General features: G+C 37.3%; 1 protein-coding gene across 1 annotated transcript in view; it reads left to right on the top strand.

The window, feature by feature from the left end:
- The window catches only part of LOC140159688 (transient receptor potential cation channel subfamily M member 3-like), a 76522-nt gene that overhangs the window by 36620 nt on the left and 20632 nt on the right, over positions 1-19270 (top strand). The window contains exons 7-16 of the mRNA XM_072183183.1: positions 1894-2065; positions 2886-3054; positions 5750-5873; positions 6596-6769; positions 8031-8165; positions 9089-9139; positions 12476-12604; positions 14961-15226; positions 16651-16879; positions 17438-17629. Coding sequence (XP_072039284.1) covers positions 1894-2065; positions 2886-3054; positions 5750-5873; positions 6596-6769; positions 8031-8165; positions 9089-9139; positions 12476-12604; positions 14961-15226; positions 16651-16879; positions 17438-17629 — 1641 coding nt within the window. The remainder of the gene's footprint in view (positions 1-1893; positions 2066-2885; positions 3055-5749; positions 5874-6595; positions 6770-8030; positions 8166-9088; positions 9140-12475; positions 12605-14960; positions 15227-16650; positions 16880-17437; positions 17630-19270) is intronic.

Raw genomic sequence — 19270 nt, 5'->3', positions numbered from 1 at the left:
CCCAATTTCATGCTATTTTTCAGGATTTTCTTCTACAATCAGGATATTTCACAAGCTTTGAATCGCACCCCTGTCTATTTTTTTGAAGAATTCCTGTTACAAATTCAGCGTACTGCTAACCGTCCAGCGCACAAGGTCCTATGCAAATGCCTGACATCGCACTCATATACGCGATGGTTAACACATAAAAGGAGCCTTGCAACAGATTATATAAACAGATTTAGGGGGCACCTTTACAATATTATGCCCTAGGCCTGCAAAGGCATGGAAGTACAGTATAGAAATGTTTAAATATATGCAATATCATGACAATGTCCTGCTTGCTGCATTCACACCGCACGGTTAGACAATATGTGACATGTCCAGGGGGGGCCAAAGGTGGCAAATTTAAAATTGTGATAAAGACAAAAATATGGAGTAAAAAAATGGTAAAATACATAATAAAAAAGACTTTACAAAACTTCATAACTTTAGAAGCAAGTAATGTTTGGTGTTTAAAGTATATGATAGCCTAATGTTTTTAAGGTAATAATTATGTTATTAAACTCAATTTCCAAAAATACCTCCTTTGGCCTCCATGGGCCAGATCATGTCACATTATAAGGTTTTAAATTTGGTAGTCTGCAAAATTTGATATGGCATGTGTAAAGGGGGCGGTACATTTCATGGCATGTCATAAAGTGTATAAAGATTTTTTGGCATGTTGAAAGGGGGAAAATCAATTTTGGCAGACAGTTCTAAGAATTTCCTCTCATCTGGTACACATAATTATTGCATAGCCCCTTAGCGATATTGGATGCAATTTCTTTTGACTGGATATTTGGCTGCTTGTGCATTGGGTTATTTCAGTTGAAATCCATACACCTCATATGGAAGACATGACCTTAGTCTTTCACACAGGGAGTGTGAATTTCAAATGGGATTACCTGAATGTGTGACTCTATTTGAAATCTACACCCCCTATGTGGGAGATTAAGGTCATGTCTTCCATAAGGGTGTATGGATTTCAACTGGAATAGCCCATTGCACCATTGGGTGTGAACATTTATGGCAACACTGCTCTCACTGATTTCTTGTTTAATGTGACGTTAAGACATTTCCTATGAAAAAACAAAATTGCTTGGTGCTGCTAAGAATGAATCAATTACCATGAATGATAAGGTCAACTTAACCATACTCTCTTTTTTCTTCATAAAATAGCTTCTATGTTAATGCCAGCTGCCTCTCATAGTGTTAACTGCTGGCATACATATATTTAAGCACTAGTGATATGTCATCTCAGAACACAACACTCATTGAAATTCAGAATTGTGCATTTTTGAGAAAACCCTGCAACTAGTCAAATTGTAGGTTTCATCATAATAAAGGCCAGTCCCATATAGATGTGTACAAAACTTACCTTAGGAAAACATTATTTTTGTCTTCACTGGAGCGACTTCGATTCTTAGCGACAAATATAATGGTTGAAATCAGCCCAACAATAGTTGTGATTGTTTTTTACGACTGCACCTCAAAACTTTGAATTGGATCGTTGTTGTTATGCCATGTAAGATAGGAAACGCCATATTCAAAATCAGACCGCCCACCTTTAATGACAACAATTTTTACTTGACTTAAATTTTTGCAGTCTATATACAATTTTTATGATTCCATTTTAGCAGACTATAAACAATTTTTACTTGACTCAATTTTTTGCAGGTGACAAACAATTTTTAATTCACTTAGTTCTTGCAAATTATGTACAGTTTTTACTTGACTCAAATTTTTAGCAGAAGATAAACAAAACAGACTACATGCAAATTTTGACTCAAATTTAGGCAGACTATGCACAGTTTTTACTTGATTCAATTTTTGCAGACGACAATTTTTTTTTACTCGACTCTAATTTTGCAGACTACCAAGCCATATCATTCTGTCACTTGTCCAATCTCCAAAGGGTTCAAACTGAACAGTCATCACACACACTTCCTATTAGTTGACAACGGGACTACTGGACAGTATGGATCAGAGGTGGTTCTCAGAAGGAGATTTGAGAAGTACATATCACAACAGAAAATCAGTCCACGTAAGTTTTTAGGATTCATTTTATTTAATTATAGATTTAACCTCATGGGCACTACCGACCAAATTATCAACCTGCATGTAAGAGCTGTTTTGATTGGTTACAAGAGAGCTGTATCATGTATTGAGCCAATCAGAGATATGGCATGAATAGGGCTGTAAGGGATTAAGCTTAAAATTGCAAAGAGATCCAAAATTTCTCTTTTAATTGTTACTCGGATGATTATATCATGAAATTCACCAATCAGTGGCTCTGTAAGAAAGGTAGTAGTGTCCATGGGTTATGACTACACAGTTACAAAGGTTCTTGTACTTCATAATTAGGGGACATTAATTAGTATGTTAACCCCATGAGAACTACTTGCCGATTGGCCAAAACAAAGTTTATTTATCAATTGGCCAATCAGCAACATTGTTAGAATAATTTCACCACACAAAAAAATTGGGGTGATTTATTTGCAAAGCTCCATTCTGATTGGTGATTAAAGTGAAAATATCATGTAATTGACCAATCAGAGGCAATATTAGATCGGCAGGTAGTGCTCAGGGGGTTAAAGGAAATTGAAAACTTGTGATCATTATAAAAAAGGAATTGAACACCAAAATTTAGAATATTACAATCAATAGCAATAATACTATACAAAAAAATTAAGCTACTATAATTGTGTCTCCCTCCCCATACAGACAGGAGAGTACCAGTAGTATGCATGGTAGTAGAAGGTGGTCCTACTACTATTAGTACAGTTCTAGCTAATGTAACGGGTCATCCGCCTATTCCAGTAGTAGTATAACATGACTATAATTGTGTCTCCCTCCCCATACAGACAGGAGAGTACCAGTAGTATGCATGGTAGTAGAAGGTGGTCCTACTACTATACGTACAGTTCTAGCTAATGTAACGGGTCATCCGCCTATTCCAGTAGTAGTATTTGATGGCACAGGTAGAGCTGCTGATATTATAGCATTCACACACAAGTATACTGATGACGATGGGTGAGTATGTCTGATTGCACTCATATAACACATAGCATCATATGACATCTTCAGTAGATAGAATTGTTCCATCACACATAACATTGTGTGCTGTCTTCAGTAGATAGCATTATCATATCACACATAACATCATGTGTTGTCTTCAGTAGATATCATTATAATATCACCCATAACATTACATGCTGTCTTCAGTAGATAGCATTTTCATATCACACATAACATTACATGTTGTCTTCAATATATAGCATTATCATAGAACACATACCATCATATGCTATCTCCAGTAGATAGCATTATCATAGAACACATACCATCATATGCTATCTCCAGTAGATAGCATTATCATAGAACACATACCATCATATGCTATCTCCAGTAGATAGCATTATCATAGAACACATACCATCATATGCTATCTTCAGTAGATAATATTATCATAGAACACATACCATCATATGCTATCTTCAGTAGATAGCATTATCATAGAACACATACCATCATATGCTATCTCCAGTAGATAGCATTATCATAGAACACATACCATCATATGCTATCTTCAGATGATAGCATTATCATAGAACACATACCATCATATGATATCTTCAGTAGGTAACATTATCATAGAACACATACCATCATATGCTATCTTCAGTAGATAGCATTATTTTAGAACACATACCATCATATGCTATCTTCAGTAGATAGCATTATCATAGAACACATACCATCATATGCTATCTCCAGTAGATAGCATTATCATAGAACACATACCATCATATGATATCTTCAGTAGATCTGGTCCATGGAGGCCAAAGGCGGCAAATTTAAAATTGAGATAAAGGCAAAAATATGGAGTAAAATACTTGAGAAAATAGACAACACAAGACTTCATAACTTTAGAACCAAGTATGCTAGACCTTTGGTGTTTTCAGTATTGATAGCCTAATGTTTGTGTAAGGTAAGGTAATAGTTATAGTAACTCCATTTTCAAAATTGCCTTCTTTGGCCTCCATGGAGCAGATCATGTCACATATGAACAGATCTGACCACCCACCTTTAATGACAACATTGCTGAATGCCACTTTAAATTTCAAATACAATCCATTTGCAGACCCTCAACAGTTCTGTATTATTGATAGTGTGCTACTATAGTATGCACCTGTCATGTCTAGTAAACCCTCAACGGGCCATTTATGATGTGTGCAGATTTACCTTACTTAAGATTGAGCCTTGTGTATTGACTGAAATTGTGGGGTACCTTAGAAACTAAAGATGATGCAATGATGTGGAGTGAGGAGTATGAAAAGAAATGATGTAAGACTTTTAGATTTGTATGTTTTCATGAGGGGTGTTTTCTTAGCTATATTTTGTTCAAAGGGACCGTTCACAAACACTTGTAAGGGGGGCCTGATGCCAAAAAATTGTATTGCAAAATTTTTTTGGGGTCCCCCTTTACAGACCTCGAAAATTTCAGGGCCCCCCCTTTTTGACATGAAAATTATGGGTCAACCCCATAGAAAAGCATATAAACTCAATTTTTCCAGGAAAATTTGTGGTCATTTTTTTCAGGGCCCCCCCTAGGAGCGTCAAAAATGTCAGGCCCCCCCCCTTTTTGCATCAGGACCCCCTAACAAGTGTTTGTGAACGGCCCCTAAGAGTGATCAAAATGTGATGATTAATAGTTACAATTATGTTTTTTAAGATGTTGGTGTCATCTGAATTATTAAAAATGTATAAAGATTTTTATAGTAAATCTGACCATAACTCACAAACAAGCTTTGTCCTCATTTTAAGAAAGATCTCGATTTGTTGGTTGAATCTTAGAATGTTGTTACACATGCTTGCAGCGAAGAAGAGCACTTGTTTGCGTGAACACAACATAAACACAGAAGTTTGTTGTTGTTTTACTGATTAAATCATGCCATGAAAAGCTATAGGTGACCCCGGCCATCCGGGTACTTATTTTACATGACGCTACAGTGCCTACACTTACGCTTTTCAACCCACAATAGACCGTGGAGCTGTGCGACTAGTTGAAGACTTGTAGCAGAGGCTGATTCAGAATGTTTACATTTTGTTTTGACTCGAATCGAGCTAATTTCTGGGCCGATTTCGGTAAAATAAAGGTTAAATACTTGGCTAAAATTGCATTTTATGTGAAGCTGAACACATGAACATGTAGAGGAGAGTCTCTATTTTTTTGTTGGCTGGAGGTCCCATGTCGAGAAGTTATAGAAATGGTAGTATTTTGGCCGATTTGAAAAGGGACAAACCACAGAAAACTACAAATTTGACTTCTGAATCGGATTTGTTGTCAACGGAAGTCAACGGCTTGTGACGTCACTCCGGGGTCACCTATAAAACATTAACACATCATTTGCTAAGAATTGATAACCAAGCCGCTTAACATCGCTTGATCCTGGCACAACCCAGTGATTTGTACACGATAAGTAGAGCGCACACCTTGGATCCGTGTAAGAGAGTGCAGTTCTCTTCTGCCAGCTACGGTACTGTATAATATTGACAGAAAGCAATTGCATCTCTGCATTCAACTATCAAAATGATGACAAGTCTTTCAGTGTACTTGTAAATCATTTCAACATCCCATAATCACGATAATGTGTTTCCAGTTTACACAAAATTTAAATTGCTATTTGTAATAACTAATAATTATTTGCTGCTTTTGTTTACTCAGGACACTGAATGATTATTTGAAAGATCAACTACTCTCGACAATTAGACAGACGTTTAATTTTAACCAGCAACAGACCGAGAAGCTATTTGTCGAGCTCATGCTCTGTATGAAGAGAAAAGAGCTGGTGAGTAAATGGTTGGCTATTCTAGTTGAAATCCTTATACCCTGTGTGGAAGATATGAGCTAAGTCTTACAATCCTCCACACAGGGAGTGTGAATTTCAAATGAGGTTACCTGAATGGATGACAACATTTTATACACACCCTGTGTGGGAGATTAAGGTCATGTTTTTCAGGGGGTGTATGGATTTCAACTGGAATAGCCCCTTGTTTGCCAAGGGAAGTTTACTTAGTAGTCGTATTTGTTCAGCTAATCAATTTTTTATTATATTAGACATTTATGATATTATACATATAGTAATTCAGCTGTTGTAAATTTACTATATATGTATTACTAGTAAATATTTCATATTCTGCCTAAGGGCAAACATAACAAAAAATTTTTGATTTTGTTTGACCGACAGATAAAACTGAACATTGATAAAAGAGTTTAAGCATATAAAAAAATACCTTATTTTCAAAATTACAGAAAAGGTTTATCCTTCTTTCAGATTTTTTTCTGTATGTGTAATTCGAATCTGCCACTGCTAAATCCAACATGGTGTTATTCTCAACTTGTAGACTAGACAGACTATTGTCCTTCTGTCTCAGATTTGTGTAATGTGTTGGAAATGGGGAGGGGGGACACCAGGTAACTGGATCCCAAAAAGCCACCCCTGGACATGCCACTATATATCATGATGATAAAGAGTTCACTGTATTTTATATTTTTCCAACTCTCTTACAGATCACAGTGTTCTGTTTAAGTTCAGAAGGTACAGAAGAAATAGATTTAGCTATATTATCAGCACTACTGAAGGCCCAGGCCAGATCCTATGCAGACCAGCTTAGCTTAGCATTGACGTGGGACAGGGTGGACATAGCCAAGAGGCAGATATTTGTACATGGAAGGGATTGGGCTGTAAGTAATATGAAGGGTATATATGAAGAGTTTCATCGCAAAATGCGACAAATCCATTTGAGAAAAAGACCAAATTGTGTTACACATTTTTCAAAAAAGAAATTACTTACACACTTGTTAACTGTTGGATATATTGCGAGTTGATGAAATTTCTGGGGTTTTTTAATCGCACCATCTCTTGACAATCGTTTGGCAGTGTTATCTCAATTTATATATTGGTTACTTAATTATGTTTTGCGATGAAACTCTTCATATAATACAGACTGACAGTTTTAACGGTTTGCATTTTCATATTTCTCCAGTGTCGACACCAGGAATTTTATTTCTGGAGGGTGGGGCAAAGTGTGGAACAGTAAATTAGGGTAAAGAGAGAAAATGGCCTAAATTTTGAATGTTTTGCCGTAAGTGATTCTCTGTTCTGACTGGGAAGGCCAACCAGATGGGGGTACCCAACCAGATAGTGGGGGGGGGGGAGTCCCCACCCCTGTGGCATTGCCACTCTCTGATAGTGAAACATTTGAACAGTCAATCTGTATGGAGAAAGTGATCTTCAGTTATTTTTGAAAACCAATATATTATGGCATCTGACTTGACTGAAATCTATAGTCTTGATGCTCATTTTAAATGTAATTCTTGGTTACTTAATACTAAAACATTAATCCTTACCATACACCTAACCATTTTGCTCATAACATACTAAGCAGTTGTAACCAGCATTGCATTTTATGATGATGTTTTTTGCTTGCTGTAGGGCTACCAGCCAGTACATGCCCAGCGTCAACTCGCTTCCAGATGGATCCAAGGCAACTCTTTCACAAGTTGTCTTGAGATTAGGCTATTCCAGTTAAAATCCCTGTGTGCTATTAGGGATAGATAAGGTGACCCGGTTCTACGTGCCCGACTGACCCAGAATTTGCGTTTTGGAATTTTTTTTAAATTTGGCTAAAATCATGTAAAATCAGCCGTTTTTGAGCCAAAATTTATTCATTTTTATAAAATATGTTTGCAAAAAATCTTAAGATTTTCTTCAGATTTTGGTGATATTTTAGGGTAATTTTAGCCCGACAGACCGACCCAACTTGAAAGGTCCATCTGCCCGCAGAACAGGTTTTTGTGTCTCCTAACGGTAACAATGTACCATGTGACCCTTGGAATTCAACATTCTTGCGTGCTTAATGATATCTGATGACCCAGTTTGCTGCGCTGTGACAAGACCTATGTGACTTTACAACATGTTTGTTTTCTGTTTGTTTGCATACAGGATGGTGTACTAGAACAGGTGATGATGGATGCACTGATGAATAACAGGGTAGACTTTGTCCAGCTCCTCAAGGATAATGGCGTCAACATGAACAAATTCCTCACAGTGGCAAGACTTGAAGAACTATACAATTCGGTAAGAATTGACATTGGGTTCAATTAATGTTTGCAGGTGACAAAAATGGAGATATTTCCATTTGAATGTTGTAGCTGTTAACATTATTATTTATTCCAACTCCAGTGACACCTCATTAATTTCCCTGGACCTTTGGATGCATTGAAATTAGCTGTCATAGTGCACGTTAGTAACCATTGGTTACTGCTCCAAGCCTGGGCTCATACACCTGTTCCAAATTTTGACAGCCATAGGCTTTGTGTTGTGATCATTTCGATCAGAGGTTCGTAACAAAGAAAGCGTGATCCAGTTGACCTAGCAATGGTCATATTCTAACATGCACTACAACAGCGAATATGTATAGCATTTTACTTTGAAAAATCAATACAACATTAACAGGCCTGTACTGCTAGTTTTCATGCCCCTCTGGTGAACATTGTCCTAATCCTACCCATGACAATATGCATGAGGTGTCACTGGAACAGATAATATTGGAAGTTAAGACACAAATAGTTGTGGTTATGTACCCCGTTTGGATGCTGTTTTATTGAAACAATTACGGTTTGCTGTTATAAATTTGGCTATTCTAGTTCTAATCCATACACCCCTATGGAAGACACAACCTTAATCTCCCACACAGGGAGTGTGAATTTCAAATGGGGTTCCCTGAATGGGTGACTCCATTTAAAATCTGCACCCCCTGTGTAGAAGATTAAGGTCATGTCTTCCATAGGGGGTGTGTGGATTAATGGATTTCAAATAGAATAGCCATTTTTTGCAGTGTTTCTATTCTGCAATGCAACTGCACCACGTCCATTTTCCCTATATCAAAAGCTGAGTATTATCACTTTTTACGGCAAGCTCTCGACCAAATCATGCAATCTGTTACGTAATATGTATGTATGAAAATTAATGCATCATTTTTGTGTATTTTTAATAAACAGAAACTGGGACCACCAAGTATCCTTCCATCACTTATCAAAGATGTAGCAAAGGTAGGTGGAGTCAAATATCTGTGCCAATGGTTATCTTTCCAAATTTTAAGTTTTTTATTTTTTGGTTTTAGTAGTGTCCCTAGACCTAAATGCTAGGATCATTCATGATTGGCCTAAAAAAAAAAAAAAAAAAATTCAAGATATTTTGTATTTTAATATGAAAATTGATAATTTGTATTCATGTCATAGTCTATTAATGATTTCAAAATGCATTGAATTTGAATGCATTCATTTTGAAATCATTAATAGATTATGACATGAATACCAAGTATCAATTTTCATATTAAAAATACAAAACATCTTGAAATTTTTTTTTTTTTTTTTTTTTAGGTCAACCATGAATGATCCTAGCATTTAGGTCTAGGTCCTGGGACACTCTAAAGCCGAAAAAATAAATAACTTAAAAAAAATTAAAAAAATTTGGGGTGGGACTTTACTCGAAGGTGGGACTATACTCGCGTCAGTACGGTACTATTGTGATGTGCCCTGAGTAATTTGATTTAATTTAATTATTTAACTTTGTTTACAAGCTGAAGGTATTTCATGAGATGGGAAACCCCCTTGTACGTGCAAGATAATGGTGTGGAAAGTCATTTTGGAATTCCCCCAAATTAGTGGAAACAAAGTCAGATCTATGTTTGGAACTTGGAAATCCCCAGTTCAGTATATTGCACCATAGTCAGAAAAAACAAACCAGGAAGTGATGTAATGTGAAAGGTGAATGTGTATAATTAATATTGGGAAATCCCAAGATTGCAGCAATGTTGTGAAAATGTGATTGAAGTAATGGTTTATTAATAGATGATGGGTTTTTTTTTTTGTACTGATATAAAAAGCTGGAGGCTTTTGTTGGGACTTTACAGAATGCCATGGGAGATTGAGATACTCCACATGTGTGTGATGGTCTTCGTGCTTCAAAAAAGAAGTACATTTTAACACAAACCGTTCAAACCCAAGGGAACGTCCTTTATTATTATAATACTAGTTCTTTGTTATTATTTACCTAATCCTCTTACGGCGTCTTGGCATGGATGCCTGGATGTTTATGATGGGTTTTGATCGATTGGCTGTCACTCAATTAATATTTAGTTATATGTTTAGTTATAACAGTTATTTTATAATTTTCAGTGGAGAAATAAGTTTGATAATATTATGAAAAATAACACGATATAAATGAATGGGATGAATGTTTTTGTTTTTGTTTTTTGTAATCAATATTATTTTTAAACATATTACTGCACTATTTATTATTATTTATTATTAATTTATATTATCTATTATTGTTATTTTTATTTATTACTATTATAATTATTATTAAATTATTATTATAAATATTAATCATTATTTTATTATTATTTATTATTATTACTAGACTTAATATTATTATTACTATTTATTATTTAATATCATTATCTTGTTTTAAATTTGTAAAAATACAATTAAAAAGTAGGCCTTCACTGAATTCATTTCAGATCTTTATCTTTTTCTTTTTATAGGCCTTTTCGTTTATTTAGGCTAAGTATATATTATTTATATTATTATTTTCGTTAATTTCTTCAGGTAACTTTCATTCATTTATCATTCATGAATTAATTTAAATTTATTTAGATGGTACTGTAGGCTAGCATAGTAGCATAATTTTAATTTTATAAGTTTGTCATGATTTATTAAAATGACGACTTTATTTGTTTATTATTTTACATGATTAATCTCTAATACTAATAATTCCTGTATTTTTTTATTTATTTTTAAATCATATCACGATTCATTTTCATTTATAATAAATGTATTTTTATTTATTTTTAAATCTGCTAAAATAATATCAGCTGACCGTGGGTGATGGTACTCAAGTACTTGTGGCTTTTGATACCAAGGAATAATCGAAGTCAAGTGGTGACTTCCATATAAGGCTCATATATAATGGACGTTCCCTTGGGTTTGAACGGTTTGTAAATTTATATAGCCAATAATTGAGCTAATTTTAATACAGCAACGAAGAAGACAGCGAGCACACAAAAGTGCTCTTCCTCATCAAAGGATTAAAAGTTCTTCTGTCAAATTGCTGGAGTTTGCTGGGTTTGTGAAGGCCACGCATCTGTCAAAAAACAGCGGAGCTGTGTTAAAGAAACCTGTTCCCTGGAAAAAGAGTGATTGGTGAAAGAAACACCATTTTTGGAGAAAGCAGCGCAAGGAGATATATTTGTGGAGAAAGCAGCGCAAGGAGATATATTTGTGGAGATAGCAGCGCAAAGGAGATTGGAGGAAGCATCATCATTTTTGTATGAGGATTTTATACATAAGGATTTATAAATGCAAGTGTACTATGGACTTCGCTGATTTTCGCAGGGACAAGTGAATAAGGATATATTACATCAGTCGTCCAGAACATTGCAAGAACTCTAGAATCACCAACAAGAAGACCGCTGGTTAAGTACCGATAGAATAAAAATGATTGTGTGATTTTAGTGTATATTGTTGTTATATGTACCAAGCATACTTTGTTTTCAATTAAAGACTTAGATTGTGTTAGCTTAATCAAACAGTGTATTTGTGTTGTGCATTCGTGTGAGTTCGGGTAAAAGGTGATTTTGGCCTTGAGTCAAGTACTGACTCCTAACAAAATATTTCCCTCCCTTGCAACCCTTCACAACCTAACATAGGACAACCTCAACAGACCAAAGCACCTCTTCCATGCAGTGGACTGCACTCTGGCCACACACCCTCTTTGTGACAACAGGGCCACACAACAACACCCAACACAGTAAACATGTCAGGCTAACCAGGAACGAATAAAATGCCAATTTTTGGCACTTTCAGACACAGCCGTTATGTAGCATAAGTATATCCAACCAGGCAGCCCTCGATTTTAACCCACGGCACCCATGGCATTTTGCCGCGGGTGCCCAACCCCACTGCCGTAATGCCCTCAAAATATGTCCTTTACCCAAGGCAGTCACTTGCCATCCCCTCTAATGAAGTTGCCGTTGGTGCCCCAGCCCTGCCCCTTCATTATAAAATCATCTTATCTATGTTTGTGTGTGTTTTCTTCACTTTTGAGAAATTGCCTTGGTGCCCTTCTCAAATTTTCAACAGTTGCCATGATGCCCTCTTGAAATATTACAAACTGCTGTGCTGCCTTGATTTTTCAGTGAAAAACCAAGGCAATTATCAACTTGCCCTAAAAAAGTTGCCATGCCCCTTCAGATCCTTAATTCGAGGGCTGCAACCAGGGACATTTTCAATATCACAATTACTACCACTCCAGTGAACCAAATTACCCATTTTTGTTGTGGCATGCATTCACATTTAACTATTTGTTCTGCTTTTGTTTTTCAGACGGACGTAAACAAAAAGTACACACTCTTTGACATCGGCATGGTGGAAGAGAATCTAATGGGAGGCATGTATCAGTCCACATATACCAGCAAGAAGTACAAAGGATTGTTTCCAACACAGTTTAGAAGGGTGAGAAATACTACTTTCTTTGATATAGGCATATTGGGTAAAGGTATTAACATTAATGAAGAGAAACTTAATCACCTGAGATTTGCTGATGATATCATCTTTTCAGACAACCTTGAAGCAGGGCACTGACACTACCTCATTTGCATAGCAAAATGACCCGTCTCCTCCGCAGCCAATTTGGTTCCGCTCCATCAAAATCAAGCTAGTCACGGAAGAGACTACCCTCCTTTGTGCGTTTGTAAATGGTTCTAACTGTGGAGGTGTGTGTGTGTTTTGTCACATTCACACTGTGGAGTCTGCTAACAACCGTGGAGCTCCACAGTTGAAGATAACCTCAAAAATGGGGTTTTTGAGCCATAGAGGGGGGTATACCACCTGTCATTTTCTGATTAGAGCAACCTCCACAGTATGGCGGTTGCTGTGAGATTTGTATAAAAAAATCTCCCCAGTTTGAATGTGGGTGTGTGAATCTCCCCAGTTGGAAAACACACACACCCCCACACTTGGCAGCATCTACAAGAGGGGGTGTTTGTTCATTTGTGTATGGAGAGCCCTTCTTGGAGTCCGTAATGACTTAGGCTACGCTCTCAGCTAGAGTCCGACACTGCATTTTACTAGAAATTTAAAAAAAAAACACGGATCTACCTGTGCACCTATAAAATGAGCACAGCAATTTGTCTCAAATATGAATGAATTTTAAGAAACATTGACCTGACGCCATGATAGTAGGATCTATTAGTCGTTTTATATACAATGTATATACCGTATTGTCATAATACCAATATTTGTCATAATATATAATGAGTAATATTTAGCAACGTAAACGTGCAGTTCATATGCACAAACGAATACTGAGGTTTGTGTACATCACATATAACATAGGAGGTCATACGTGTTGACCTTCATCTATTGTAATTGTGCATCTGTGTATGGAGAGGAGAAACGCCATTAAAACTCCATCAGTATTAGGGCGTAGTTCAGTGAACTCACCGGATTGCTATTCCAAGTACTTTGATAATACAGATAATCTGTATTAATGGGTCGAGGCGATTGCATTGAAAAACCTAATAAATTATTCATAACAGTTATGTAATCAATCGATAGTGCGGACACTTTTCATTTGCAAACCACCAAAATTTGTGATCTTTTAGCGTTGGAAAAGAAACCACATGAATAGAGTGCCCTCTCAAGAATATCTACTCTCTGCTTGAAGGTTGTATGCTTAGTACACGATTACTGTTTTGCCAATAGGCAAGACTCAATGTGCTGGTTTCTTGAAGCATGGCTAGTGGTCAAGCTTCCTAAGCCATCAGGCTTAAGCCCAAATAGTCCTATATACCAGTGCTTATAGACGAATCCAAATACACGCATTCCTACACCTGACTAGCAGCCTTTAGTTGGGTCCCCGTCGGCTACAATCCATCCAAAATGTGAAATGATTCGGCCTTGGCGGAAATTTTAAACTGCATTCCATCACCCGTTTTACACCTTCCGCGAAAACACAGGTAGACAAAAGAAGTTTACAACACAATACAGTTCCAACAGTTGTGCAAATAAAAGCCGCCTTACACCTAGAGAAGGTCGAGGAGGGTTAATAGAATAATACAATAGAGATAATTCCGCAGGTAATCCCGTCGTATCTATTCATAGATGTACAAATGGATGAACAAAAGGACGATGTATGAATAGATGCGACAGGATTACCTCTATTGTATAGTATTATTCTATTAACCCTCCTCGTCTTTGCATCTTCTCTAGGTGTTAGGTGGCTTTTATTTGCACAATCGGGTGCTCAAAACCCCAGGTTGGTGCTAGCGGGAAACCAAAGATGGCCGACCAAATCCTGACCATGACTTGGCTCGTTGGATTCGTCTATAATTTCACATCGTACATCACCTAGAAAGATAAATCAATTGGCTATTCCATTTAAAATACACACAATCTGTGGAAGATTTTGCAAATATCTTCCACAGGGGGAGTATGGTTGTCAAAGGTAATTAATCAGCGTTAATCATTTTGAAAACCATACTACCTCTGCATTATGGCTTAACCTATATCTTACGCAACTGGAGTGAGTATTTCAAATTAGAAGTTACCCAACTGTCTGTTCTTTTCGAAACTCATACTCCCTCTGTGGAAGACTTTAGCTAAATCTTCCACAGCGGTAGTGTGGACTTGAAATCAAATAGCCCAATACAACGGATCCACATTGGTAGAGCTAGCCTGCTGGCTTAGGAAGTTTCGGACCTAAATATACAGGAAGGGGTACATACAGTATGTATAGAAACACAGAATCTGTGACTACACTGCTGCCAGTTTCTCTAATTCAAATTCAAATTATTGCTCTTTGTTACAGGGTATATCATTTGCTGTACTAATGGAGAAGGATGTGATCGAATCGGGCTCAAAGTACACCATGACCTTTGACTATCCATTCAACGAGCTCTTCATCTGGGCAGTTCTAATGAAACGTCACGAGATGGCACTCTACATGTGGAAGCAAGACGAGGAAGCGTTAGCGAAAGCCCTCGTAGGTGGCATGCTGAATAAGGCCATGGCGAAGGCTGCAGATGTTATCAATTTGGATCAGGAAATTGGTGATGAACTCAGAAAATTTTCAGCGTAAGTCTACTGATAACATTCTTGCAATCCTTGGGCCAAAGTCTTGTAACAATATATTAAGTTGCATCTTGGATGATGTGTATAACGTTGTATCATCTTCCATGTAGTTCATGGCCAAGTTGCGTGGAACTATACTGTATACCCATGACCAAGGCAACTCAGCAGATCCGACTCCTTAAAAAACAATAAGACAGCTACCAAGGTGTTGCAGATTTACTTAGATTTAAAAGCATCCATCTATTATTACCTATATATTCAGTGTAACTAGCCACATCTCTAGGTTGTCGTGGTCATAGCCTTATGGTGTACACAATGGCATAGCAGCCGTACAATACAGAGAGGGTGATACAGCCCGTTTAAAAGGGGCATTTCCTGATCCACAGCCTTATCTCCCACTTTTTGAGATTTTGATACCACTGGAAACCTCTGGCTACATATGTTTATGTACCAAAAATTTCTTGCAGATTAATTTGTTAGCAAAAATATCGTCAAATTTGAATTTCGTTCTGGTATACCAGAACGAAATTACAACAGTGGCCTATGGAGCAGTGTAAATACATATAATCATAACTCACAAACGCAAAATCGGAATCAACTCAAATTTTGGTAATAAGCATTTTGATGGATATCTACTGAAAAATGTCATAAAAAGAGGATGCTAGGATCACAAAATCCTCCTTTAAGATATATCATAGGATATCCATGATCATTGAAGTGACAAATTTCATTTTATTTTCAACATATTAATAAAATGGTAGTTTGTACTCTTACATTTTTGCTGCTCCCTTTTAATATTGTCACATCTTCAATGTGTGCTGCAGATCTTCCAGCATCAGGGATGTAAATCTTTCAGAAATATCCGAACATTTTGAAAATGGGCCCATTAGAAAAAAGAAATTCTGGAACTATGATTTTTTATTTTTTTTTACATTTCCGAATTGAATGGCAGTATTTTGGCATTTAAAAGAGCAAAATGGTTTTTTTTAGTGGGGTGATACCCCTTTAACCCTGATTGTAGTCTATTTAATTCCCTGGACGAGCCCCCATAAATTTTCAATGCCCCATGCAAGCACTTGGCCACCTAGCCGAGGGTCAGATAAATTGTCAGCAAATGGGATCTGTTACCCATTTATGTCCTTGATTAGAGAGATGTCTGATGTGAAGTTAAGAGTAACGTCATGTTGGATTTTGTAGTGGCAGATTCAAATGGCACGCGCTAACCTAATCCCGCGGAGCGTATACACACGCCGTAGAAGGGCGATTTGTCTATTTGCTGGAGGCGCAATCACATAAGTGCACTAATTTGAGTCTGCCACTACAAAATCCAACATGGTGTTGCTTTTAACACGAGACACAGCACTGCACTTGTCATAAAAGGGAAAGAATCATGACTGTATCTTGACACGTGTCCCATTATTTCACAGAGAATTCCAAAACCTTGCAGTAGAGCTTCTAGAACACTGCTACGGTGAAGATGACGATGTGACCATCCAGTTACTAACAGTGCAGTTAGACAATTGGAGTAAGCAGACATGTCTGAGTCTGGCAGCGGCAACACAGCATAGAGAGTTTGTTGCTCATACGTGTTGCCAGGCTTTACTTAGTGACTTATGGCTTGGTGGTTTGCAAATGCAAAAGTACATTAATCTCAGGGTAAGTGGATTGGGCTATTCCAGAAATTGTCCTCCCCCCTACTCTGATGATGATATTGATAGACTTTTAAAAAGTAAAGAAAAGTGTGATTTGATAAAACCTCGTCTACAAGCATATATAGTGTTTTTGATGAAAGCTAAATTGATACGAAACAAGCGTGAATATGCCAATACAATAGATTGGTCTTACAATAGTACTTGTTTGTATATGCTTGGATCTTTAATTTATTTGCTCAAACTCCATAATGGCACCTGGATTAATTTAGCTTTCATCAGAAGCACTCTATATGCTTGTAGACGAGGTTTTACAGAACTATATAATATGGAATCTCCTATGGCACCCATAACATAATGAATAAGGTGTGCAACTGGAAATTGCAAGTTGCAAATCCCTATTCAACGTAATTAGTCAGCAAATCATTTTCAGGGGGTGCGTATTACAGTAATGAAATGAAAGGTACAAATGGAAATTCAAAAGTTAGAGGAAAATGTGTTTTTTTCCTGTTTTTTTTTTCTTTGAAATTTATTTTCCTGTCTGAAATGCATTCTTCTCTTGTAGGTAATTGCAGGGCTATTGTGTCCTCCAGCTATAGCATTATTGACCTTTAAGACCAGAGAGGAGCTACAACTGATGCCTCAGACTTTAGAAGAACACATTGCTGATCTGCAAGAAGGCGACAGTGATAGCATCAGCGATAAACAAAGTCTATCAGGCTTCAATCAGTTTGAAGATGATGATGATGCTGACACGGTAAGTATAAGACTGTAGATGAGTTTCTACAAATAAGATCAATGACAGTGTGATAAAACCTATGGACATGAACCTTTATAACAAAGGAACTAATTTAAATGTAGATGTTAAGAGTGTTTTCAATGTTGATACTTCTTCAAATCCTGATTGTGCAATTTATTTGCAAATGCCCAGTGTTGCCAAAACTTTTCAGCGTCAAGGCGCGGCGCATTGACTCGCCAGGCCGCGGTAAAGGAATCTCAAGTAGCCCAATTTTTTAAGCTTTTAAGGGTTTACCTTAATTTGCAACGCAAAACACCCAATTGGGCGGAAAAGAACTTGACTTTGAAACTTCCGGTACTTACTGGGAAGCTACTGACCGATCAATAAATGGTCACAAAACCCATTGTAATTTCAATTTGGAGCTTCAAAGACTCAAAACCTTCATAAATTGGCTAAATTGAAAGGAAAATACACTAAATTAGTGACGCGGCCTGAGACTGGCAAAAGTAGCCCAATTTTAGACAAGTAGCGGCATGCTTTTTTGAGTAGCGGCAAGTGATCGCCAAGTAGCCCAATTGTTGGCCTAAGGCGCGGCGTTGGCATCACTGCAAATGCCAAGTAATTGTAATTCAAATGCGTTTAATAATTATGTTTCTCCAATATGTAGTGAAAATAATAATATGTGCAATAATAGTGTAAACAATTACAGTGACACAACTAACAATACCATCCTTTCATCCCATCAACCATCTCATTGTAAAGTCGCAAGTGATAACAATACAATTTGTGCTGAGTGTACTTGTAAGATAATCCCATCTCATCAAACCATTTCATGCATTCAATGTTCATTGATGTTTCATAATAAATGTGTCACTGATTATCTATATAATAATACGCATCGTCTATCTGTCTGTTTATCTGTCTGTCTATCTGTGTGTCTGTCCGCCTATTTTCTCGGAGACTAGGGGTCATACGCTCCTCAAACTTGGTGGGTGGGTGCATGTTGCCCCCATACAGATCAAGTTTGTATTGGTTAGTGGGTCAAGGTCACCCGAGGTCATCCAGGGGTCAAATTAGTAAAACTGTTTTTCTTGGACACTGGGGTCGACGCCCTCAAACTTGACGGGTGGGTGCGCTCTTGACCCGGGACAGAACGAGTTTGTATTGGTTAGTGGGTCAAGGTCACCAGAGGTCATCTAGGGGTCAAATTAGTAAACTGTCATATGGGCATGCAACTTGGTGGGTAGATGCATCTTGACCTAAGACGGAACAAGTTTGTATTGGTTAGTGGGTCAAGGTCACCCAGGGGTCATCTGAGGTCAAATTAGTAACAACTGTTTTCCGCCTATTTTCTCGGAGACTAGGGGTCGCACGTTCCTCAAACTTGGTGGGTGGGTGCATCTGGACCTCAGACAGAACAAGTTTGTTTCGGTAAGAGGGCCAAGGTCATCCAGGGGTCATCTGAGGTCAAATTAGTAAAACTGTCGTATGGGCATGAAACTTGGTGGGTACAGTCAACTTTTAGAGTCAAATTTTGGACGGTCATTTTGGGGTCATCCTAGGTCACCCAGGGGTCATCTGAGGTCAAAATAGTAACAAATGTCGTATGGCATTGAAACTTGGTGGGTACAGTCAACTTTTAGAGTCAAATTTTTGACG

The sequence above is a fragment of the Amphiura filiformis genome, chromosome 8, assembly GCF_039555335.1.
Source record: "Amphiura filiformis chromosome 8, Afil_fr2py, whole genome shotgun sequence".
Taxonomy (NCBI): domain Eukaryota; kingdom Metazoa; phylum Echinodermata; class Ophiuroidea; order Amphilepidida; family Amphiuridae; genus Amphiura; species Amphiura filiformis.
The sequence above is the reverse complement of the archived record's forward strand: the minus strand, read 5'-3'. Positions and strand labels throughout refer to the sequence as shown.